Source organism: Ursus arctos, unplaced genomic scaffold (assembly GCF_023065955.2).
Source record: "Ursus arctos isolate Adak ecotype North America unplaced genomic scaffold, UrsArc2.0 scaffold_4, whole genome shotgun sequence".
Classification (NCBI taxonomy): domain Eukaryota; kingdom Metazoa; phylum Chordata; class Mammalia; order Carnivora; family Ursidae; genus Ursus; species Ursus arctos.
This window is the reverse complement of record NW_026623056.1, coordinates 26,624,505-26,650,399: the sequence shown is the minus strand read 5'-3', so window position 1 is coordinate 26,650,399 and position 25,895 is coordinate 26,624,505. Positions and strand designations below refer to the sequence as shown.

The 25,895-nt window shown below is 51.6% G+C and overlaps 1 protein-coding gene across 3 annotated transcripts; it reads right to left on the bottom strand.

Moving 5' to 3' along the window:
• Positions 1 to 733: 733 nt before the first annotated feature.
• PIGZ (phosphatidylinositol glycan anchor biosynthesis class Z) lies at positions 734 to 25,232 on the bottom strand. Of its 3 annotated transcripts, none has more exons than XM_048214780.2 (5): positions 24,317 to 25,232; positions 21,604 to 21,796; positions 17,637 to 17,762; positions 6,735 to 6,943; positions 734 to 4,485 (listed from the first exon to the last, which is right to left on the bottom strand). In XM_048214780.2, exons 4-5 carry the CDS (start codon positions 6,850 to 6,852, stop codon positions 2,918 to 2,920), a joined length of 1,686 nt encoding a protein of 561 aa, XP_048070737.1. In that variant the 5' UTR covers positions 6,853 to 6,943; positions 17,637 to 17,762; positions 21,604 to 21,796; positions 24,317 to 25,232; the 3' UTR covers positions 734 to 2,917. The 3 variants fall into 3 exon arrangements, with proteins under 3 accessions (XP_048070737.1, XP_048070738.1, XP_048070739.1); XM_048214781.2 differs by having other exon boundaries at positions 6,735 to 6,940; XM_048214782.2 differs by having other exon boundaries at positions 24,047 to 24,318.
• Positions 25,233 to 25,895: the final 663 nt, after the last annotated feature.

Sequence of the window (25,895 nt, the reverse complement as noted above, 5' to 3'; positions counted from 1 at the left end):
AGGCCCAAAGTCCCACTCTCCTAGTGACCACAGTCCTGATTTGGCATCTGACCCTTGCGTCCTATCAAAGGACAAATACTCCTCCCAGACCAGAGGCCACTCTGGATTCTCCCTTGAGGCTGGCAGTGAGGAGTCTGAGGAGCTGCTTCCTTCTATGGCCTTTCTGCCACAGTGGCCTCAATCCCACTCCTTGGTCTCTGGACCTCAGTGGCAGAATATTAGCAGTCCCCAGCCCAACTCCCTACCCTCAACATAGGTAAGCACACTCGATGGTAGGTCTTTTTCCAGACTGGCAGGGACAAAAAGGGAAGCGGTGCAGGAAGCAATGAAGCTACTGGACAAACTGGTCATCAACTGCTAGAGAAAGCAAGAAAAGGGGGCAGTTGTTTCTCACAGAAGAAGTGGGTAAGAACTAAGCTCCCTCCATTTTTGTAGAGGGAGTCGGAGCAGAGAGGGAAAACTGGGTCCTTTCTGCTCCAGCTCCAGGTGGCTTGGGTGCTCCTGCTTTACTGGAGAAGCCTCCATTGACTGTAGACACTGGCTTGCCATCCCACCAGTTACCCTATTACTAAAGAAACATCAAATTCTTTCCACCACCCCCAGTGGCAATCTCCCAGCATGCTTTTCAAGTTTTTCTAAGTTCTGCCAGAAAGTGAAGCAGGGAAGCAACTCATCCTGCTATCTTGCAGGACAATTCAGATTCACCCCTCGACGCTACACAGACCTAGATACCAACGCTTTATGGGCAAATTTATTAGAGGTCAGACCATCAGCAATCTACATGGACTGCTACAACCAAGTCCCTGGAAATCCTCCAGGGAATTCTGAGATTGTGGGTCCAACTGGGGGAGGGGAGAGGCAAAAGTCCCAAGAGACCCAAACAAGTTTGGGACCCTAGAGTCGGGTGTCTCCAAGATGGCACTTGGGCAGAAAAGCCATCTTTGGCTGCAGAGTAAACAGTAAGTGCTTACTGTGTGCCAGAGATGATGCTAAGCACTAGGGATAGGAAGACAAATCAGAGGTTCATAGAAACATAAACTACAAGAGCAATGCATTGACATGAATGGGTTCTACAGAATGTAAAAGAGGGAAATGTCCAGTAGTTTGCTGGAGCCAACTTCTATCGGCTCCTGAGAGCAGATCATTGGCATCTCCTCCCAACTTGGAGTTCAGTAGCAGCATTTCGGTAGTTTGCAATCAGCAAGGTGGGAGTATTTATGCCACGGAAATCAGCCAGTGCTACAAATGGGGGCTTTTCTGCCCACAGAGAATGGGTTGCTAATCATTTACCAGCATATCACTGACCCTCGTCTTCCTTGGGGTTGGAGTCATGAGGAGGCCGTGGCACCGAGATCAGCAGCAGCCACAGAGCAGCACGACTGGGAGGGCCATTGCTCCGAGTGGACCCAAACCTTAGCCCGCAGAAGGCAGGACTAGAAGAGTGCTCAGGCTTGGTCATTAGCGTTGGTTTGGTCTCCGGCGCTCTACCGATTTCCAGCTCACTGATTTCTGTGGCCTGGGTGCCTGTTATTCTCAGGAGGGGGTAGGCATTTGAGGAAGGAGAACGCAGACAGGCTGAGTGCTGCAGCTCCCCACGCTCCCAGTGGATTGGTAGGGGCACCCTTAGATGTGGGGAGCACCCCGCCTGGGGCTGTGATGGCTTTCACCAGAGCGGCAGGTGCTGGTTTGGCATGGGGTTTGCTCTCCATCCTGTGAAGAGGTTTCTGACAGGGGCTCTGAGCTTAGAGCGTGACCAGACCGCATTTAAGAAGTAGCCCGCTCCTAACAGCATTATGTGCTGTCCATTCCCACTCGGGCAGGCTGAGGAGGGAGAACACCCGGGCTCCCCGATCCGGGAGAATGATTCTTAAAGGGTGAGACGCAGAAGGGTCCCACCCCCTCTCTCAGGGACAGGCGTAGAAGAGAGTGGGGAGAAAAGTTCCAGAACTCCCTGTTTTGGTAATAACCAAACGCTGAGACAGCAGCCACCAGAGTGCCATTAAATACCCCCCCCACACACCCACACTGCTTAAAGAGCTTTGGGGGGCGCCTGGGTGGCACAGCGGTTAAGCATCTGCCTTCGGCTCAGGGCGTGATCCCGGCGTTATGGGATCGAGCCCCACGTCAGGCTCCTCCGCTATGAGCCTGCTTCTTCCTCTCCCACTCCCCCTGCTTGTGTTCCCTCTCTCGCTGGTTGTCTCTATCTCTGTCTAATAAATAAATAAAATCTTTTAAAAAAAATAAAATAAAATAAAGAGCTTTGGGACAGATATGCCTGTTTAGCCAGGGGACATGCACTGCAGACCAAGGCATGACACGGTGTTAGCTGGCAGACACCTCAGAGATGCTTTTACCCATTGTACAGATTGGAAACTGAGGCTAGTGAGGGGAAGGGGCTCTCTGAAGATCACACAGCCAGTGAGTGGCAGGCAGACCAGGGACTAGAACTCGGGTCTTTGGAATCTGAGCGGCCTGCTCTCTCTACATCACCATGCTGCTTCCTTCCCGGTGATCTAGGAAGCTGGAGAGTTATGACGGCAAGAGGTAAGGCATCCTGGAAGGTTTGAGAGAGATCGTCCAGGAATGTTATCAGCAGATCTCTCTCTTTTCATAACCAGGTGCTATTACATAGCAAAACCTCACAGTGGCTAGGAGGGATAGGGCAGGAACAGACATGAGGCTGTTCACCAGACACTGGCTCACCAGGTTCTTTGGGGACCCCGGCATCAGAATTGTGACTGGTCAGATCTTTGGTCTTTAAGGGGAAAAGGGTGCCAGCTTACCCAGAAGGCAGAGCAGCCAAAGCCTATGCACAGGAGAGGCAGTAGTGGGAATTCTGGAAGGGAAAGGAAAGGAAGAGAATCAGGGCTCTGTTCCAGCCCAGCTACCCACACAGGAAGTGGAGTGGTGCCTTCACCTATGGCTGAATCGTGGGCAGTGGCTTTTCTGTCACATTGTCAGGCTTCTCCCCCAGTTCCAAGATGTGAAGGCTGAGATGGTCCCTCCAAGCCCCACTCAGCAGAGAGGACAGGGCTGGTGGGTCTTCCAGGGTCAAGTGGGGAAACAAGAGTGTCTCGCTCTTGAGAGGAAAGTGGCACTTCTCCATGGCAGGCCTGGCGGTGCCAGGGGTCACCACAAAAAGGCGGCAGAGCCACGGCCCACCCGCCACCTGGCAGGCTGGTTGTCTGGTGAAGTTGTTCAGGGCTTGGCACAGGACCTGGTCCTCAGTCCCAGCCATGTCCACCACCTCCACGGGCGAGCCCGGGCCCGGGAGGTGGAGGAGGTGCCGGGGGGGCATGTAGGTGTGGGTGAAGAGGAGTGTGTAGTGGGTGGGTAGGCTTGGGGGTGCGGGGGCATGAACCACTTGTTCCAGGTGCCCCAGGCCGGGCACTAGGCCCCCCTGGTGCAGGCAGCCAAAGAAGAGAGCGCCCAGGACATTGAAGAGGACCAGGGGGCCCTTGCAGGTCACAGGTTGGGCCTGTGGACTACAAAGCAGGACGAGGGGGACCAGGAGGGGGATCAGGAACCGGGCCTCCTGGTGGCTAAAGGCAGATAGCAGGGCCAGAGGCATGAAGTAGAAGAGCAGGAGGGGAGACCGGGGGCCAGACAGCAGGCTCCGGCGCCACAGAGCCCTCAGGAAGCCCATTTGTGCGAAGGCCCAGAGGCAGGCTTGCAGCTGTTGCCACGCCGCCCGCAGGGCCCGGGCATGCAGCGTCCCGAAGAGCAGAAAACCATTGACTGCCAGGTGAGTGAGCCGCAAATGTGTGCCATGCCTCGCCAGGTTCTGAGGGTCCAGGTTGTAGTACAGGAAGTTGGCAGGTGTAAGAACAAGGGTACTGGATCTAGACGGACTGGAGAAATACCAGCTGTCCACGGCCACAAACACCGCCGCCACGAGGCTCACCCCTGGGAGCAGTGCCAGGGCCTTCTTCGCCAGCGACTTGAAGCCAGGGTCTGCGGCCCCACAGGTGCTCCAGAGGAAGAGTGGGACCAGAGCAAAAGCCAGAAACGTGGGCCGGTTGAAGAAGCCGGCAGCCACGATGCCCCCGAGGAGCCAGCTGTGCCACCACGGGCCCGGAGCAGGCTTCCTGGGTGGGGGGCTCCCAGCTAACCGGGGGGACACCAGCACCAGCAGCCCTGCAAAGAGCAGTCCTTCGATGGCGTTGGAGAAGGTCCTGGTGTAGAAGACCAGGGTGACGTAGGAACCGGACAGCAGGACCAGGGCGTTCCAGCGCTCCGCCCCCCACAGCGGGGCCAGGTGGTACACGGCCACGTCCAGGGCAAAGGAGAGGGCAGTGAGGAGGAGTCGGGGCCCCACCAGCAGCACGTAGCCACTCACCGGGCCGGGCCACGGCCCCCACTGTTCCCACAGCCTGAGCAGCCAGAAGGCGCAGCCGGAGGTCAGCAGGGGGAAGAGCACCGAGCGGCAGGAGCTGCTGGGGTGGAACTCCCAAGGCCGCGCGGCTTCGACGCCCAGGATGTCCTCTGCGCACAGAGAAGCGGAGGTGAGCCAGGTCCGTGCTCAGGGGATACGGCCCCAAGTGCCCCCAGCCCCTCACGGGCGCGCCTGGCACAACCCCGGGGACTCGGGACACGACGGGTTTTACTCCTGTGATTAGGTGATGTTGCAGGGCTCGGCGACCATGAGATGGGGGGTAACCCAGTGTGGGCCTGCTGGGACTACACGAGCCCTTTAAAAGCGGGGCATGCTCTCAGCGGGCGGCAGGAGAGGACGTCAGAGATTCGAACCATGAGGATTTGAGGCGTCGTTGCTGGCCAGGAACGAGGGTGGCCTCTAGGCCCACAGTGGCAATAACCCAGATTTGTGCAAGAGAGAGGATGAACTTTGAACAGGTTCTCCCCCATGGCTTCCAGATAAGTCCGCAGCGCAGCCCAGACCTTGATCTCAGCCCTGTGACACCCTGAGCTGAGAGCCCATACCTGGCTTCTGAAATGAATACAGGGGAGCTCAGCCCTTCAGACATCTCCCTGTGAAGGGGGCTGGGGGAACCACGCCTGGGAAGTGAGGGGACCATGTGCCCTGGGCAGGGGTGGGGAGGGGCAGGGGGAGGCTCCCGCCCTCTCTGTGGAGTGCTAAAGCCTCGAAAGTCAGGGTCAAAAACCCATCCCTGGGATGCTGATTGTTATTCAGGACGGTGCGTGAGACCGGGGCAGGGAGTGTGCGATTGTGGTTACCGTTTGAAGGTGTTGTCTGAGATACTTAAGATGTTTTGAAGAACGTATTCCAGCAGTATTTATGTAATTAAAAACCTGCTGGGCTGCCTGGGGCTGGTCTGGGCCCCTGTGCTGCAGTGTCTCAGAGCTCTGAGGGGTGGGGGTAAGCGGGCCCAGCTCTTAATTTCTGTATCTCAGCTCCAAGCCCCACATCTCAGGCTTGGTAGCACTGCTGGCTGCTTAGGGCTCTTTACTTCTACTTATTCCTCCGGCCTCTTGGCCGTTTTCTCTTTCTATGTCAGAAGGTGAAACGGAGAGGCACCTGGGTGGCTCAGTCCTTCAAGCATCCAGCTCTCGATTTTGGTTCAAGTCATGAACTCAGGGTCGTGAGATCCAGCCCTGCTTCAGGCTCTGTGCTCAGCGGGGAGTCTGCTTGAGATTCTCTCTCCCTCTGCCCCTCCCCCCGACCTCTGTCTAAAATGAATGAATGAATGAATGAATGAATCCTTAAAACAAAAGAAAGAAGAAGGTGAAAGGGAAACAAAATCAAGGTCAGGTCAATCTGGCTCCTTTTTTTTTTCACTGGCTCAGGTTAAAAACACTCTGGCAAAGACTGGAACGCTCACCTGAAGAAACAAATCTAGCCCTATGGCAGGGCCAGCTGCAAGTCTCCCCAATATCCATTGGTTCCTTCCTTCCTTAGTCTCTTTCCTTGGGCATTTGGTCAGATATAGAGACTATTTTTCAGCATCCTTTGTAGCTAGGTGTGTTCACATAATACATTTTGACCAATGGGATGGAAATGAGCAAAAAGTATGTGACATTCAAAATATGCCCTTGAAGGGGTGTCTGGCTTGCTCAGTTGGAGTAGCATGTGACTCTTGATCTTGGAGTTGTAAGTTTGAGCCCTACATTGGGTGTAGAGATTACTTAAAAATAATTTTAAAAAATATATGCCCTCTCTTTAGAGCAGGCATGCCCATCTCTTCTTCAGTGGCTGGAAAGACTTGGCTTTAGACTTGATGGCTGGAGCTCAAGCAGCCATTTTGAACCATGAGGAGGAAACCATGTGCCCACAGCATCTGGAAAGCCTCACAGTCCCTGGCAACCATCCTGATGATGTATCCTACACCCCTTCACAGATAAATTCTAACAAGTGAGCATTCCAGGCCTGGATTCCTTCACCCCTCAGATGAACCTAGAGAAGAAAAGTTTCGGTATCTCAGACCATAGCCCTGTGTAAGCTTCCCTAAGCACCCAGGCAGCCCAACTCTAAAATCTTTCCACTGAGAAGTCTGAACCAGCTTTCATTCTGAATAACCTGTACTGTTGGTCCAGGGAGGAAAACATCAGAGGCTGGCATTTCATTAGTATCGTCCAGAAGGTCAATGTCACGGGTCAGGAAGGAGATGTGAAATCCCCACTCCCAAGTTGTTACTCCAGAGAAGCACATGGATTTGCTGCTCCACCACACGGAGTCTCTCTCTTCTCACCGAGTATTCAACAGCCGCAACCCAGACTTCGCTGCAGCTTATCTTAAGCGCACACAGGGAGCTTACCTGCCATGACCTCGGGTGACTGGAAGAACTCATCTGGGTGCACATAGCCCGTCTGCGGCAGGAGGCACCACAGCAGGCGGAGCAGGCCGAGGCTGCCCCACAGCGCCCGCAGTGCCATCCTCAGATCAAACCGCTGCCCGGACCCCGCGCCACGAGCCTGGAATGGCTTCTCAGTCGCGACAGATGCTGTTTCCACGGATCTGCTCCTGCTGAGGATAGCATTTGTCAGTTGTTAGACGATGATTTATAATACGTTCCGTTGTCTGAACAAACTAAAAACGGGTCTACATACAATAACAGCTGCTATTTACAAGGGCCCACCAAGTAGCAGGGACTTCAGGTGCGGGTCTCATCCGTTCCACAGTCTGGCCGTGGGTCTTATTATCGCCATTTTTTTTTAAAGATTTTATTTATTTATTTGTCAGAGAGAGAGAAAGAGCACAAGCAGAGGGAGTGGCAGGCAGAGGAAGAGGCAGACACCCTGTTGAGCGGGGAGCTTGATGCGGGACTCGATCCCAGGACCCTGGGATCCCTGGGATCATGATCTGAGCCGAAGGCAGACGCGGCACGGACGGAGCCATCCAGACGCCCCTTACTATCTCCATTTTACATAAAGGGAAACTGAGGCCTCTGTTGAATGACCTGGTTACTTGCTAATCATATTTGCTAAGTGTCTAAATACGGTGTCTGCAGATAGGATTTAGGGCGGCCTCCAAACACGGGTCTCCCAGCCCCATCCTGTTCACCAGCCCCTGTCCACAGGCAAGCCTGGCAGCCTGTCTCTGGAAACTTTGCCACCTCAATGCATTCCATCCATTTCCCCGCAAAAATAAACTACATTTGACCCCACTGGCTCCCGTCACTCCCTCCAACCTTCACACCTCTGGAAGGTGACGAGAACTCACTGCCGTGGTCTGTGCGTGCCCCGCCCACTCACAGGTGGCAATCGCAACGGCGGACGCGACGGTGTGAGAAAGGTGAGGCCTTCGGGACGGAGCCCTCCTGAGTGGGATGAGTGTTCTTATAAAAGACCCCCCAGAACTCGCTCACCCCTTCAATCACGGGAGGACACAGGGGAAAGGTGCTGGCCGTGTGCCCGGAAGAGGGCCCCCACCATGCCGGCGCCTTGATTTTGGACTTCAGCCTCCAGAACGGTGAGAGATTTCTGTTGTTTATAAGCCACCCGGTCTGTGGCGTTCTGTGACAGCAGCCTGAGCACCGGAAGGCGCTGCCTCTCACGGGGACTCTTACTCCCCCCACTCGGAGGTCAGTAGGAACGTGAGCGCATGGCGTGCTGGGCCTGGAGCTCCGACAGCAGCGCCTCGTCCCCCCTCTGCCTCCCTCCGAGAATACGCAGGGCGACTGTTTCCTGGCTTTGATATTGTAAAGCCTGACCTTAAACAGCTGTTGTCCTCGGGTGGAATATGTCATAGCAGAGGAGATGAGAGGGGGTGAAGCCACAGAACACAGAACAGCAGGAATCCGGCAGATGCTGACAAGGGGCCTGTCACCAACACCTCAAGGAGTCTGAAAGAACTTTTGCAGTCTCTGCTCCAGCTTTTGGACTGAATTGTACAGATTCTTTCTCCAGAGCCAGTGAATGAATATCCTGACTTTCAGAGATAAGATGAGGCCAAACTTGGTGCTGGGATGCAAGCAAGGGTCCCATTCCTCCCCAAGCAACGCCCGAGAGAGAACTTCCATTTCCTCCACTTTGACTGTAGTTTGTACGTCATCACTGTTTAATTCTTCTTTCCAGCTTATCTCTTAACTCAGGCAAAACACCGTGTGCGCAAAGCATCCCCTGAGGGGAAGCAAACCTACCCCTTTGAGCACTAAGGATTGCCCTGAGCCAGCAAGCCCCATGTGACTGACCCCAAGACAATGATCGACCTGACCTTTCCTGCCCACCTGCATAGTCCAATGTCTTCCCGGGCTTGGCCTTCCTGGAATAAATTCCTTTCCTGTCTCACCACCAGTTGTCTGTCTGCCTTTGGATTTAGTCAGCAGCGAGTGGCCGAACCGGTCTGTTGGGGACCCCAGCAGCCAAGGGCTTCTGCCTCTGTGCCCACTCACGTGTCCTCACTTTAACTTTCCTTCCGGGCTGGGATTCAAAGTGCATCATAACTGTTGGGGACCCCGGAAGCCAAGGGCTTGCGCCTCTGTGCCCACTCACGTGCCCTTTTTCCTTCCAGGCTGGGATTCAAAGTGCACTGTAATTCAGCAGCTCGCATGATGAGATTATGGGTTTGGTTTTCAGCAATTTCAGTGCTGCAAGTAACAGGAGATAAGGGTCTCTTTCAGGGCACACAAAGGTCATTTTATGAGGACTGTGAGCTGGAAATTAGAAGCCCAGCAAAGGCCTCATATACATGGTCACCCAAAACCTTGTCTGGGGTATCTCTAACACCACATCACTCCATGGACTACCAGTGCCCTCTCTGCCACCTGAGATAGAGTCATTAGTGCCTTTAAATAGAATCGGCCTAGGGGCGCCTGGGTGGCTCAGTTGGTGAAGCGACTGCCTTGGGCTCAGGTCATGATCTCGGGGTCCTGGGATCAAGCCCCACACTGGGCTCCCTGCTCACCGGGGAGTCTGCTTCTCCCTCTGCCTCTCCTCCCTGCTCATGCTCTCTCTCTCTCTCTCAAATAAACAAATAATCTTAAAAAAAATAAATCTGATCAGTCTGGAGAACCAATTCCAGAAAACCCAGAACCTCTATTTAGAAAACTCATGAGATTCTGTTCCTCTGGAACCACTGACCTAACACGGTATTAGTCAGCGTTCAGCCAGAGACAGAGAACAAGTGGGAGATACACATAAAGATTTATGCAAGCAACTGGCATATGCACTGGGGGCTGGCTGGGCAAGTCTGAAATCTACAGGGCACTAGGAAGGGCAGGCCGCTGTGGGGCAGGAGATGAAGCTGCGGTCCACAGAGTGACGTTTCTTACTCAAGAACCCCTTGGCTCCTTCTCAAGTCCTTTCAACCGATTCCATCAGGTCTACACAGGTTATCTAGAAAAACCTCCCTTATTTAGAGTCAACTGAGGGATGCCTGATTGACTCAGTCGGTTAAACGTCTGCCTTCGGCTCAGGTCAGGATCCCAGGTATTCCCCTGGATGAACATACTAAAATTTATTTACCCTTCTGACTGCTGTTTAAATGCCAGAGCATCTCCAGGTGTTGAAAACCTTCTCTATTCCTGAGAATGCTGCTACAAACATTCTTATACAACAGTTCTCTGAACTACATACCTAGAAATGGAATCCCCGAGTCTTGGGCACGCGTACTCCTAACTTCATTCAGCAATGCCCAGGGTTTTCCAGAGGTCCTGCCGGCCAGCAGATACCGCAGTGCCCACTGCAGTATGCCTGGGATTGTCCAACAGTTCGATTTGTGAATCTTGTGGGTATTTACATGCATTTCCCTGATCACTAATGTGGTGGAACACCTTTTCAAATGCTTGTGGAACATTTTTGTTTCTTCTGTGGAATTCCTTCTGACCATTTTTTCTTATTCTGTGTAGGAATTCTTTATATATTCTTTATATTTACTGCATGACAAATACTCTTCCAATTTGTGGCTTTGTATTCTTAACTCATTTCTATTTCTATAGTGTTGGTTTCTTATGCTTTCTGTTTCTTGATCCTTTTCACCAGCATTTTGTCAACTTCATGAATCTTTTTGAAAAATTGTGAGGCACCTGGGTGACTCAGTCAGTTAAGCGTCTGCCTTTGGCTCAGGTCATCATCTCAGGGTCCTGGGATTGAGCCCCACGTCGGGCTCCTTGCTCAGGGGAGAGCCTGCTTCTCCCTCTCCCTCTGCCTGCCACACTGCCTGCTTGTGCTCGCTCTCTGTCGAATAAATAAATAAAATCTTAAAAAAAAAAAAAAAAGAAAAAAGAAAAATTGACTTCTGGCTTTGTTCATCTCTTTTTTTAAATCTCCTTTTAATTAATTTTTCTTATCTTTATTTTTTCCTTCTGTTTACTTTTTTGGAGGATTATTTTGCTGTTCTTTTCAAACCTTTTGATACGGACACTTAGCGCATCAATTTTGAGCCTTTAACTTTTAAGCTTATTAATTTTTGAACCTCTTTTCTATGAGAAATATTTAAGATAATACATTTTTCTTTAAATACAGTATTCAGTGCATCTTACAAGTTATGCTATATAATATTTTCATATTTCCATCACCTTTGGTTATAAATGTTTTCTGAGACAGAGCAGGGACTGGACTGGGGTCCCCTCAATCCTGAGCAGGAAATCCAGTGTTCCTTGATAGCTGAGACCCTATGCCTTTTTTTTTTTTTTTTTAAGATTTTATTTATTTATCAGAGAGAGAGACAGCCAGCGAGAGAGGGAACACAAGCAGCGGGAGTGGGAGAGAAAGAAGCAGGCTCCCAGTGGAGCAGGGAGCCCTATGCAGGGCTCGATCCCAGAACTCTGGGATCAGGCCCTGAGCCGAAGGCAGACGCTTAACCACTGAGCTACCCAGGCGCCCCTGAGACCCTACGCCTCTTGACTAGGGTATCTTGCAGGAATGCAGAAGCAGGATGCCTACCAAAGGAAGGGTTCCAGCTAGTCCGCGCGGCCTATCGCTGACCTTCCCCCTCATTATAATACTGCAAACCACACCCAGGGGTACAGATTTAACGTACTAATGAGACATACAAGGCATAAGGAAGCACGTCCTTCCCACTGTGTGCGCACACACGACTTCCTGTGTCTCCCTCCGCCCTGCATACTCAGACGTCACTCCTTTCCTGCCACAATCTCCTTAAAAACCTTCCCCTGCTTTTGTTTGGAGAGCTGGCATGAAGAACATTTTCCTTTGTGCTGTCTCCCTGGTGCTGAAGCACAAACCCCCATAAAAACCTTGCCTGGAACTTCCTTTTGGCCTCTAGTAAATTTCTGTTGCTCCGAGAACCCAAGGACCCTAGTTGGTAAAACTTCCATTGTAATTTCTTCTTTGACTAATGCTTTATGGTTGAAGAATTTAATTTTTTTGATCAAGACTATTTTTTATAGCAGTTTTATGTTCACTGCAAAATTGAGAGGACGGTTATAGAGATGTCCCATATATCCCCCCTCCCCCCACACGCGTAGCACCCCATTATCAACATCCCCCACTAGAGTGGGGGTATATTTGTTGTAACTGATGAACCCACCTTGACACATCATCACCCGAAGCCCACAGTTTACATCACAGTTCACTCTTGATGTTGAACATTCTATAGGTCTGAATAAATGTAGAATGACGTACCTACCATTATAGAATTGTAAAGAGCATGTTCACTGCCCTACAAATCCTCTGTGCATTGCCTATTCATCCCTCCCCCCCACCACCATTTTTGTAGACATTCCATGGGTGCTTGAAAACACCACGTATCCTCGTTACTGGATATAGAGTTCCACACATGTTCCTTAGGTCAAGTTTGTTCATTGTGTTGCTCACACCTTTAACAGCCTTAATAACTTTCCACTGCTTATTCTACAAATCACAGAAATGTGGGTTGAAATAGCTCATGTGGTAGTGAACTTGTCTAATTTTCCTTGTAATTTTGTCATTTTAGCTCATTTTTAAAGCTACGTCATTGTTTTTATATAAGTTTAGAATTATTGCACCTTACTGGAAAAATTGAACATTATATCATTATACAGTTATCTTTTTTAAATAAAGATTTATTTATTTATTTATTTATTTATTTATTTATTTATTTATTTTAGAGAGAGAGCGCTCACATGGGGGGTGGGGGGAGAGGGAGGAAGAGAATCTCAAGCAGACTCCCCTCTGAGCGCCGAGCCCAGATACGGAGCTCGATCTCATGACGCTGAGATCATGACCTGAACTGAAATCAAGAGTTGGATGCGTAGCCGACTGAGCCACCCAGACGCCCCTCTACAGTTATCTTTTTATCTCTAATTTTTTGTCCCTAAAATATTTTCTCTGATATTAATATAGTTATATGAGTTTTCTTTTATGTAGCATTTACTAGTATATCATTTTAATATTTATTTGTTATTTTATTTTTTCTGTTGGAATCATTTTTAATATTTAAATACAAACATTGAGCACTTGTTTTCTGTTTTAGACACACACACACACAGGTCTCTAACAGCCAAAATGGGCAGAGAAAATGAGCTCCTGCACTGTCCTCCACAGTCCCCACCGGCTCTGTCCTCCACAGTCCCCACCCACTCTGTGGTTAAAACTGCCGCCAGCCCTCCCTCCTTTCCAGCACAGAAATTGACAGTGGCTGGTTTACAACAACAGCTGTAACGCATTTTGTATTTCATACTGTGTGCGTGGCCCTTCCCGACATCACCATGCTTAACAACACAAATGGCCGGGGGTACGTCCTTCCCAGTGGCGTCAGATCCAGTGCCACGAAGGCATAGCAAGGAGATCTTCCCGTCACGTCACGAGTTACTTGGTGAAAGAGGTGGGCTGGCCACAGCTGGAGTTCCCGTCTGCATTGCTGCGCTCTGCTATCAGCGTGAGGACAGAAGAGATGCGACAGCATGGAGAGTGCAGTTGCAAGTTGGGGGTCTCCATGAGACACTGGGGAGAATTCTCCACACTGGGTGTAGGCAGATTAATGTGCCAAAGGTTAAAAAAAAGAATCCAAATAATCAGCAGTTCCAACACTGCTGAATTTTCAAACTTGTCCCACCAAGACAAGTCCTAGAGTGGTAACAATCTAGATCTTTCCAGGAAGTGAAGGTGGAGCCCTGACACGCCCCCTGAGAGCCCTATGTCAGGCCCTGCAAAGTACCTGGCCTTGCTGCCACCACTGCTGCTCCATCTGCAACTTCTCAGGCTCACGGACAAGGGGGAGAACCGGGATCATGAAGGAGGTGGTCCCAATCCACAAGGAGGCCCTGGGAAATCTGCACAGTTTTTGAGCCACAAAGACGAGAGAGATCAAAAGCGGCTCCAGCCCCCGACGGGACCCTCTCTGGGAACATCTCTGTTAATCCCCCGAGTATCTCCAACAGGATCTCATCTAGTTCCTCGCCATCTTCCTCCTCTAGCTCCTCAGTCTCCTTGGCATCGCCTTTCAATGGCAATTCATCCGGGGACAGGGCGCCCCAGGGCTGCCAGCGGTGGCCAGTACTGTAACATTCAATACACTATGTTCTGTGCTTTCACGGTGTTATGATTCTGGGTGTGCATTTCTGTTTAGCATAATAGGGAACTTTTTTGGCTTCCTGACTATGTGGATAAGGGTCCTTTTCCATCTGTAGATAGTAATCTTCCATTATTTTTTTTAAATATTACCTCTTCTTTTTTATTTATTCTCCCTCTGGAAGTGTGATTAAATGTATGGTAGCCTTTGTTGGTCTGTCTTCTGTGTTAAAAACTCCTACTTTATATTTTCTACATCTTTATCTGGGCTATATCACAACTTCCTCTGTTGTATCCCACATGCCTAATCATCCGTTCAGCTGTATTTAACCAGCTATTAAACCTGTCTATTGAGGGTCGCCTGGGTGGCTCAGTTGGTTAAGCATCTGCCTTCGGCTCAAGTCATGTCATGATCCCAGGGTCCTGGGATGGAGCCCAGCGTTGGGCTCCCTGCTCAGTGGGGAGTCTGCTTCTCCCTCTCCCTCTGCTCCTCCCTCCCACTTGTGCACACTCACGCTCTCTCTCTTTTCTCGAATAAATAAATAAAATCTTTTTTAAAAAGCCTATTGAGTTTTACATTTCAATTTTATATTTTTCTTTCCTATGAGTTGTTCAGTTTTTCCCACATTTGTTGCTCTTTGGTCATATTTTCATATTTTATTTATTTGTTTGTTTGTTTATTATATTACATTAAGCATACTTATTTGATACACTAGGTCTGATCATCGCAACCTCTAAAGGTTTTTTAGGTCTGACACTGCTGTCTTGTTTCTGCTGGTTCTCACTCATCGTGCCCCGTTACTTCGATACTTACCAAATTATTTTATTTTATTTATCCTTGGACATAACGTGCGGGAATTACCTGAGGCCAGGAATGAAGGCAGATTTCCGAATGCCACTGAAAAGCATTTACACTCGCTCTGTCAGGTACCTGAGGGCATCAAAAGTCTGGGACCAATTCTGATCATAGTATTGGCTCCAGGTTTTTGTTTCTGTTTTCTTTTAGGGAAGGCGGTGCCTAACCATGTGAATTCAGGCTGAAAATCTGTATGAGGGCAGGCTCGTGGTTACAATCTCAGAAACAGAGATTCCCCCACCTGCACCCTGATTCGATTAGCCCCAGGAGCCAAGAAAGGCAGTTTTCCTTACAGGCCTTTGGGGACGGAATGGTTTATTTCTAGACCCCCTTTATATTGAGAATGCCGTCCTCTGGAGTCCCGGCTTTGAGAGTTTCTCCTGTTGGGCTTCTCTCTTGAGTGGGCTTCAGGATTTATTTATCTTCTGTCCTGCCAGTCCTGAGAGATCACAAAAGCCCATGCTCACATGCACTCGGTTTTGCAGATGTCCTTAGTCCAGATCTGGCTTCCAGGCTCTGCATACCTCTCTGGGCCCTTGGTCTGGTGCCTTGGCATTCCTAACCTTTGGTTCAGCTCACATATTACTATATTTATTATAATCGATTTTGTATAAATAATACAGAAGACTGCAAGAAAAACTGCCTGTCTTGGAATCTAATGCTAATCAGACTGGGGGGGGGGGCACAGGTTCTCTCCTGGGAATGTGCCACCACGAGCCTACCCTCAATATAGCTTTTCAGCCTGAATTCACATGACTAGGCACCACCTCCCCCACAAGAAAAAAACCCCAAAACCTGGGGCCAATAATGATTAGCAATAGTCCGAGACTTGGAATGCACATACAATAATACAGGATAGATTATATATGAATTGTTATTTCGTATTTATATGTAGAGAGAGAGGGGTTGGCATAAGAAATAACCGTGTTGAGAGGTAAGATGGGGACTGTGAAGAGCTAAGTTAGTTTAAACGGTGTCAAGTTATTTTCAGGGAAGTCATGCACTTAAGGGTCAGCCTTGGTCAGTGAATCTTGTGGTCATTATTTGAGGGAAAATAGGAAACGTAAGGGGACCGTGCTGTAATCACATCAGTGCTTTTTCAGGATGTGGCCCCAAACTACTATGGGGAATCTGGGTGTTTCCACAATTACTGAAGGTAGGTGGGATGGGGAGACACTATGACTAGGCCTCTGAAGCTGGTTCTAGAACTGCCAGCAGGCTGCCCCTCAGTGTATGAGAGGATGGGAGATCATGGGACCATTGGGATAATGACTTGAACATGAGGCCTAGGGAAAAAGCCAGCCCGTGGCCTTGCGGCCTACAACCGTATATGTCTGCTTCAAACCATCCCAGCCAAGCCCTCTCTTACGCAGCCCCTCTTGTTCCCACACTCCCTGCCCATGCCCATGCCATTGGCTGGGCTGCTCCATCTCGGGGGTACCGCATGCAACCATGGAATTGAGTTTCGTCTCTATGAGGGCTGTTTCACAATTCAGTGAGGAGTTTTAGCGCATCTAATATACTTTTAAACAGGAAAGGAAACACACAATGTTTGCTTTATATGCTTCTGTCACTTAGCAAAATATCACGAGCGTCTTTCCATACACTACAAGCATCCCCTCCCACTAGCCACAGTCTCTCCGTCCGTTCCGTATCTCCTTGCTCACTCTGTTCCCTGCACCTGGCAACTTCCCTTCATTGTAAACATGTCTGATTCTCTACAATTCGTCGAAAAACAACCAGCCACAACTCTCTCTGAAGCTGACGTGCCCTCTACCCTGTATCCCTCTCTCCGCTGCCCTGCACTGGATCCCTTACACCATCCGCATTCACTGAATCTGCTCCTCGCGTCTTGTTGGCCCTTCTATCCGAGACAGTCTGGTTTTGCCCACCTCCACTGTGCTGACACAGCCCCCTCAAGGGCCTCCTTGCTCTTCTGGTTGTCAAACCCAGTGGCCACTTCAGGCCCCTACCTTGCATGCCATCTGACAACAGGGAGCCCTTCACGATTCCTATCACCTACAGTGCCTTCCCACAATAAAAGGCTGGGAAACAAAAAGCTACCTTTTGTAGATCCCCTTGAAGTTGGGTTATGCAAATTAGGTTTTAAGAATTGAGAAAGCAGGGGCGCCTGGGTGGCTCAGTCTGCCTTGGCTCAGGTCAAGTCCCACACTGGGTTCCCTGCTCAGCGGGGAATCTGCTTCTCCCTCTCCCTCTGCCCCTCCCCACCACTCATGCTCACTTGCTCGCTCTCTCTCTAATAAATAAATAAAATCTTAAAAAAAAAAAAAAAGAATTGGGAAAGCTGCTGTGAGTCAGGCTGTATTTCTGCAGCTGGCATTGTCTTCTCTGGGCAAACAAGATCATGGAGACATGGAGTTTTTCCTGCAGCAGCTTTCCAGTGTCTGTCCCCAGCTTTGTGGGAACAGAGACGCAACTGCGGTTGGGGTGCTGTCCTGATTCTCAGCAACTAAATTTGACCGAGTTCCAAGGGAGCCTTTACACCTGCCCGATTGTCACACAACTCTAGTGAGTTACTTCTGGATGTTCAGAGAGCCTTCCCCGGAGGCCCCAACTGCAGCCCATTCTTCCAATGCACCTGATGATTTTTACTCCCTGTATAAATTCCTTTTGTGCTGGCTTCGATTTCCCATACTGAACTCTGGCCATGTGCTATCGGGGGTGGCTGTAGGCAACAAGCCCTCAAGGATGAGAATATTCCTTTGCTAAAAGAAAATAACTCTGCACTGGCAGCAGGGGACACCTGGGCCCTGCTTAGGCCTCCTGGGCAGCGGGAGCGCTGGGCCATGGCTCTGAGAAGTGCAGCCTCCCCTTGTGCTTGTCCCCGCAGCCTTCCAGAGCTTCTCAGTCAACCAGCTCTGCCACACCAGCAACACCATCCCGTACTCACCTGCTTTTCCATCTGGACCACACATCTCATTCTGCTTTCATCCAGTGCCTCCACATCAAAGGGCCCCTTGGCACCCTTCTTCTGGACCTTCTGGGCACCAGGCCCCAGCCCACAGTTGGGTCTACCCTGTGGGGAAAGGGAACAGTAGAAGGGTCCAGACACATGCTACCCTCTCTCCCACAAGAACATACATACATACATAATGGGGGGAAAAGAAAATGAAGAAAATAACTAGCAGTCTATCTTCCACATCCAAAAGTTTTTCTTAAGAATGAGGGTAAAACAAAGATATTTTCTGGCAAACCAAAACTGAAAGATCTTCACAAGCAGACCCTCAGAAAATTCTAAAGGATATATTATATATATAATTAGGCAAAAGGAAAAATGATGGTAGAGAGAAGGTCTGAGAGGGAAGCAGGAATAAGGAGCAGAGAGGTTGGTCATTAGATGGGAGAGATCTGGGATGTAGAAGCCAAGTGAAAGCCATCCTCCCTCCTGCTGTTTTCTTCTGACAAGTAAGGTCAAGGTGATGGGTAAGTTTTTTCCTTTCTTTCTTTTCTTTCTTTCTTTCCTTCCTTCCTTCCATCTTTCCTTCCTTCCTCCCTCCCTCTCCCTTTCTCCCTTTCTTTCTTTCTTCTGTTCTTTCTCTTTCTTTCTTTCTTTCTTCCTTCCTTCCTTCCTTCCTTCCTTCCTTCCTTCCTTCCTTCCTTCCTTTTTTCTTTCTTTCATTTACCTGACAGACAGACAGAGGGAGCACAAGCAGGGGAGCGGCACAGGCAGAAGAGGGGAAGCAGACTCCCCTGCCAAGCAGGGAGCCAAACTCAAGGCTCGATCCCAGGCCCCTGGGATCATGACCTGAGCTGCAGGCAGACGCTTAACTGACTGAGCCACCCAGGCTCCCCAGTGGGTAAGTTTCCTGACATAGTGTTCTATGTTAGTTCGCCAGCTCCTTGGGTGCTGGCAGGAGCTGTGGTGGTTTGGCCACGGCTGCCTGATCCTTGTGCCGCAAGCACAGCACTGTGCTCTTGAAGTCACTAGTTCCGGTGGTGGTGTCCTGTGTCGCCTCCCCCGATAGGGCCACAGAGGTAGTAGCGCCTACAGTGGGTCAGTTCCGCAGTGGTCTAGAAGTCACTTCTGGAGGCTGGCTAGACCCTGACCCTCCGGCACCTCCCAAATTTTTAAGCAGCTGCTCCCCTATATGAAACCCTGTGGTGATGACAGTTTCTAATTGTTTGCACACAATATCGACGACAAAAACGCTGACTCAGACAGGCTCAAACAGTTCTTCAGATCATATGACAAGACCGCCAGAGCCCGGTGCTGATGGGGCTCCTTTGCTACTTCCCAGGGATCCTTACGATTCCAGCCCGTCTCTTTATGTGGACACCATCCTCGTGCTGGCAGCAGGACCATCAGTCTGGGCCATTCCGTCACACACGACGACACTGACAGGAAGAGTCTGGAGATTCTTTGTGTATCGCTTTTGTTGTTGCTTCTTTTTTTTTTTTTTAAAGATTTTATTTATTTATTCAACAGAGAGAGAGACAGCCAGGGAGAGAGGGAACACAAGCAGGGGGAGTGGGAGAGGAAGAAGCAGGCTCACAGCAGAGGAGCCTGATGTGGGGCTCGATCCCATAATGCCGGGATTACGCCCTGAGCCGAAGGCAGACGCTTAACGACTGTGCCACCCAGGTGCCCCTGTTGTTGCTTCTTTTGAAACAGTTTTACTGCGATGTAATTAACACACAACTCACCCATTAAAAGTGTTTAATTCAGGGGTGCCCGGGTGGCTGGGTCAGTTAAGCCTCTGAGTCTTGATTTTGGCTCAGGTCATGGTTTTAGGATCATGGGATCCAGCCCCGCATTGGGCTCTGCGCTCAGCAGTCTGCTTGTGCCTCTCCTCTCTCTCTCAAATAAACACATAAATAAATGAATAAAATCTTTTTTAAAAAGTGTTCAATAGCTTTTAATACATTCACAGATATGTGCGACCATCGCCCCTGTCAATTTTACAACATTCTGGTGTTCTAAAGAAAACGCACCATTTACTTAATCGTCTCCCATCCCCCTGCCACCACCTCAGCCCTAAGCAACCACTATCTCCTGCTTTCTCTCCACAGATTTCCCTGTTCTGGACCTTCCCCTGAAGAGAATCATGCAGTATGTGGCCTTTCGTGGCTGGCTTCTCTCACTGAAAATAATGTTTTCCAAAGTCCACTCACGTTACAGCCTGTGTCAGAACCGTGACTGTGGCCAAATACAATTCCATCATATGGACGGAGCACATTCTGCGTATCCATTCATCTGCGGATGAACATTTGAGTTGTTTCCACCTTTTGGCTATTACGAATAATGCTCCTGTAAATATCTGTGTATAAGTTTCTGTGGGACATAACTTTTCCATTTTCCTGGGTATATACCGAAGAGTAGCATTGCTGGGCCATGTGGAACCCTACATTTAATTGTTTGAGGAGCTGCAAGACTGTTTTCCAAGTGGCTGTTCCTTTTTACGGTCACACCGGCAGTGTGTACGGGTTCTAAATTCCCCACATCCTGGCCAACATGTGATGTTATCTGGCTTTTTGATTCTAGTCAACCTAGTGAGTATGAAGTGGTATCTCCTTGCGGTTTTGATCTTCACAGACACCTTTTTTTTTTTTAATCAAAGAAATCTTTTCCAGAAGTCCCTCAGTTGACTTTCCACCAAGTGCCATTGGCCAGAAAGGATCAAATACACTTCACAAACCAATCAGTGGCAAGGACAATGGGATTACCAATGGCGACCGACCTCCTGGTTTGGAGCTGGGGCTGAGGGCTACCTCCTCTGAGACGCACAGAATTCAGAGGGTGCTTACCCTAACAGCATCAGGCTTGTTAGGGACGAGGAAGGAAGACAGAGGATCAGCTGTGCGGCTCCTACATGTGGCTTCCACAGCACCAAGCTCTGGTGGCTTTCCTCCTGTTTCTCTAACCATTTATTTTCCAGCTGCTCTTCCTCTGTCTACCCCCGAAATGTCAGTGCTCCTGGCCTTCAACTTCCACCCTTCTCAGCATCTACAGTCTTTTTGGGTCATCTCATTTCTTCTCATGGTTTCAATTTCCATTTGATGACTTCTGAAATTGCTACTTCTCTGAGCTTCGGATTTACTGATATTACATCATAACAACCATGATAATACCGTTGCCATTTTTCGATACTTACTATGTTCCAGACACTGTACATTGTCTCATTTTATACCAACCCTAAAATTCTATTACTGTTCCTATCTTACAGATGAATTAACAGGTTTAAAGAGATCAAGTTTTTTGCCCAACGTGACAGAACTAGTAGGTTGATGAATGTAGGCACTGGACCCAGTCTGTTTGGCTCCGGAGCCCTGAGCCACTGCCTGTTAGGCTTCTGCCCCCACCTCAAACACAGGGCAGCCAACCAGAACTCATCCCTTTCCCATGCACCGGCCCTGCCCCCACATCCCCTGCAGCAGGGGGAACGACAGTTTGTCCAATTATTCAGTCCAGAAATTCAGAGGTCATCTTCCTTCTTCACCCCTTCACTAAGTGATACTAACCTACTTTCCTCCCTCCCTCCTTTCCTTTCCTTCCATCTCCACACCCAAAGTGGGGCTCAAACTCACTGAACTCACGACCCGACAATCAAGAGTGGCATGCTTTACCAACTGGTAACAGTTGGCTTACAAGGCCCGCCAGTCCCCACCAGCCCCACTCTCACCCCTGTGCGAACAGAACTTGGCACTTCAGAAACATTACCTGTTTCTGTAGTCACCTCTTCTGTCCTGCCTTCTCACCCCAGTGTCTTTGCTCACATTGCTTCCTTTGCCGGATGTGCTTATAATATAAAGGTTAAAACCCTCTTTGGCATCCTAGGCCCAGTTTCAAATCCTTGCTGTCACTTGCTCATGGCGAAAGGGCACTCAATGTGTAAAATGAAGTTAACCACAGTACCTACCTCAGGGCTGTTGTGAAGACATGAAAAAACAAACACAGGGGTGCCTGGGTGGCTCAGTCGGTTAATCAGTTAATCATCTGCGGCTCAGGTCATGATCCCAGGGTCCTGGGATTGAGTCCTGCATGGTGCTCCTTGCCTGGCAGTGAGCCGGCTTCTCTCTCTGCCTGCTGCTCCCCCTGCTTGTGCTCTCTCTCTGACAAATAAGTAAATAAAATCTTTTTTTAAAAAAGAGAAAAAACAAACACAACAGCTTCTTTCATTATTCATTTTGCTTCAACTGCTGAGATCCCCTAGAAGCCCTCCCCAATCTCATTTCCAGAGAACTCCATGTTTCCCGGTGCACCAACCCCTGGCGCCGTCTGGTTGCTTCTCAGCCCTGTCTGGTTGAGATTCCCCCAGGTCTGGGATCCGTTCTTACCTATCTCAGCCCCTCAAATCCACCTGATGGGTCTCCTGTGTGGCCAGGGTCAAGGACAGAGTTGGGGGTCCCCAGAGGAGGTGACAACATAACAGGGCACTGAACTTAACAGGTGCGGGAAGTTCTCCAGAAAGACCCGAGCGCGGCTCCCCTGCGACTCCCCAGGCAGAGGCGAGGCTGCAGGACCGGTCCCTGGGTCCCGGTGAGCTAGGGGGCGGAGCCAACACCATGGGGTGTGGCCACTACTCACCTAAACCCAATCAGGACACGAGGCTGCTCATGCCTGCACAGGAGCACACTAAGCTACCCGCGTGGAGAGCCAGTCCCGCGGCCACGGCTGGGTGGCCCTCTCCAGGACGGGGATGGAGAGAGGGTTGGGGGGATGGGGGGCGGGGTGACTGTCTCCAGGAGGGCAGTGGAGCGGCAGGTTCTAGAATAAAGGGACGGCGCCCAGAGCCACGGAGCTTTGTGCGGCGGGGGAGCGGGCGCGGATAACCACAGACAGGGGCATCCCAGCGCGGGTGCGGGGGTTGCGGGAAGGCAGGCAGCAGGGAGAGACCATCTCGGTGGCAGGGGTACTGCGAAGCGGAAACCACCGCGCCGGGCGCAGGGGGGAAGCCAGGGAAGAGATCGCTTCAAAGGGGCGAGAGGACGGGAAGGGAGGCCGCACGGCTCCCGCGAGCCGCGGCTGTGCGGAGACACTTGTCCTTCTCGCTAAGTCAGAGGGCGGAGCCGGCTCTCTGTGCCCCCCCCCCCGCAGGCGCCCACTGTGTGCGAGGCACCGTGTCGGCCCCGGGGACATAGCTGGGAGTCAGCGTGGTCCACAAAGGTAGCCATTGTATGGTGGCTTCTAACAAGGAGTGTCCCTACCTTCAAGCTCCCTCACAAAGCTCTGGGGCGCTGCTTTACGGGAGTGTGTGTGCGGGGGGGGGGGGTGTGTGTGCAGGGAGTGATCCCACGGTTCGGCCCCTTCTGGGGTTCCAGCGTTTGGAACAGGTTTTAACGACAGCAGGGCCGCGAGCGTCAGAGGAGGCGGCCCCTGCGCAACAGCCAAAGGCACCTTCCGATGAGACGCACAAGGACCACGTTCCTCAAGGCCAAGATCTGGTTCCAAACTCTGAGGTCCATCCAGGGCCAGAGGGGAAGAGTGGCTCTCCTGAGCCCATTTGCCTTGGCGTCGAATTCATCCTCATACCGACCCTGATGGCCACAGTAAGCCGTGCAGGGCGCCCCACCCTGGAAGCACAGGAAGGCCTAACTCTGGCTTCTTCCTTCCCCCGTAGCCAAACATGCCCCTTCTCCTTTCGTGAACAGGGAATGCAACACACAGCCCTGAACACCTAAGGAAGGGTGGAAGACAGGTAGGTGTCTCCACTGTGTGGCATGTATCTATTAACTGTGACCGCGGGGCTCCCATCTGCAAAATGGGAACTCTGCTCTGTAGTGGGGACTAGGTGTTACTAATTCTGACAGCGGTTCCCAGTTTTATGAGGCGGAAGTGTGAGGGTGAAGAATGACATTCAGAAGTAACGGGGAGGGATGTCCTCCTTAAGGACACTGCAACTATCTTTGTCATATTCTATGTTCACCATGCCCCTACCCCGCCAAGGTCCAGACTGCCACCAACCCGAGCAGTAGGTGCTCGCCCGCAGGGTTGCCTGCAGCATCCTGGACAAGCTTTTGCCCTTGTCCCTGCCCCCATGCGACTCCTGGGCAAGGAGCCCATCCTCCCAGTCTGTGAAACGGCAGGCATGACCTGAAGTGCACTCGGCAAGGCCGGAAGTGGAGATTCTTTTCCGCTGAATTAATGCAGATCTATCACAGACTTAGTGCTCAGCACTTTGCCGCGGCAGGGTTCGTCCTCACGGGGACCCTGGGAGGTAGCATGATATTCCCATTTTATAGATGAGGAAAGTGAGGCTCAGTAAAGTTGCAGAACCACCCAAGAACACCAGCTGGTACCGGGAGAGAATTCAAGCCTAGGCCTCTGCCTGGATCCAAAGCTAGCACTCTAAGAATACTCACGGCCTCTCGCCCCTTTCCTGAGAAAGCGTCACCGCAAGCCTCCTGTCTCCCCTAGGCTGGGGCAGGTCAGTGCTGAGCCCACAGACCCGGGTCTGGGGGGAACTGCCCGCGGTAATGTGGGCTCCCCTGCCCGCCTCACCAGTCTCGAGCATCTGCCGGTCTCTTGGCAGCTAGCAAAATAGGAGGGGAAGCAGCTGCGCGTCCTCCCTGCCTTGCCCTCCTGCCTCCCTGACCCCCATCAACTCTTCTGGAGCTCTCGGGCCGACTCACCCGCGCGCGGCCTCTGGGCTGCACCTGCGGCGCTGGCGGCGTCCGCCCCGCCCCGAGGGCCTGCACTGGGGGTGGGCCCCGAGCCGCCTCGACCAGAGGGCGCGAGGGGTGCGGTGTGTCCTCAACGCAGCCGCCGCTCTGCGGGGCCGGGGAACTAGGCGCTCCACGCAGTGCGCCAGGCGGGGCGGAGAGGGCTGGAGACGAGTGCGCCGGCGGGCGGGGCCGCCCAAGTGCGTCCCGAGGTCCCGGGGTGGGCTGTGGCCACGGCGGAAGGTGATTACGGAGGGTCCAGGTGTCCCCGGGGCCTTGGCACGCCGGGAAGTGATTGAGCTCTCCCCTCCCCGCATTCCGGCTCATTCCCCTAGCTGCCCCCTACTTGGCGCGCCACGCCTGGGGAGCTTTTTTTAGCACGAGGGACAGTGAAACACAACATCTCTAGGCCACACTTCTTTTGTCCTTCAAAATGACAATTTGTGTGTTCTGTGTCGGTGGGGATTTGCTAAGGCTGCTTGAGAAGAAGGTGCGGGAGGAAAGAGGCGCCGCCGCCTCTTCTGCGGGCCTTGTCGCAAAAGCGGCGCCAGAGAGGCAGGGTCGGTTTCAGCCGGGACGCAGCTCGGTCCCGGCAGCCGCGCGCTGCGGCGCCTTCCACCCTGGAAGCAGTCCCGCGGCGGGCGCCGCTTCCCCCTCCTCCCCTCCTGCATTCCTCCAGTCGAGGCCAGAGGGCTGGCTCCACGTTGCCCGACAGCCAGGGCTGGAGGGGGGGTCATCGTGTGCCCGGGAACCCAGGCTCCTCTCTTGGACGCCAGGCCCCCGGAGCTGGCCGAGCAGAGCTTGCAGGTTCGGGCGCGGGACTGCAAGCCGGCGGTTGGGCCGCAGGGGGGCTGGGCGGAGGGCGTGGGGCCGCACCGCGCAGGCCCCGTCCGCGCAGGACGCGCCGCGGGCACCACCTCTACCGGCCCCCGCGGGGGAGAGCACCTCCCACCCGCGGGCTGCGGGGCGGAGCTCGGCGCGTCCTGGGGGTCTCACCGCCTCCCGGCCACTGCGGACGCCGGCGGGGGGGAGGGGGAGGGCTGTAAACGCGCGGTGGTGGCTGGCTGGCTGCGACACTGCCCCCTAGCGGGCGGAATGTTTCACTAACCCTCCCGGTTGAGGCCGGCGGGGCAAAGAAGAGAGCCTCCCTCCTTTTCCAAATCAAATGCTTTTGGGAAGGTCTTTAGCAGAATCCCTTCACCTGCGTGCTCCTTAATGCTTCACAGCAGCTCTCTCGTTAAAAAACAAAACAAAAACCCTACTTTGAGATATCGTTTACATACAGTAAATACCAGAAATTTTACATACTGTATACAGTTCTATAATTTTTGACAGATGAAAACAGCAGGCTAACCACTCTCCCAGTTCAAGATATAGCACGTTTCCATTACCCAGAAAGTTCCCTTCTGCCCCATTGCAGCCAATCCTTTACCGTCTCTTCCCTGGCCTCAGACAACCACGCATCTGATTTCTATCTCTATACTTTCTTTAACCTGGAATTTCATAGAAATTGAACCATACAGGATGTGGTCTTTTGTGCCTGGCTTCT

Coding starts and splice junctions, on each gene's coding strand:
- PIGZ (XM_048214780.2), bottom strand. CDS start 6,852: ATGGCACTGCGGGCGCTGTGGGGCAGCCTCGGCCTGCTCCGCCTGCTG. Junction 4,486..6,734: donor GTCACCCGAGGTCATGGCAG/GTAAGCTCCCTG, acceptor CTCTGTGCGCAG/AGGACATCCTGGGCGTCGAA.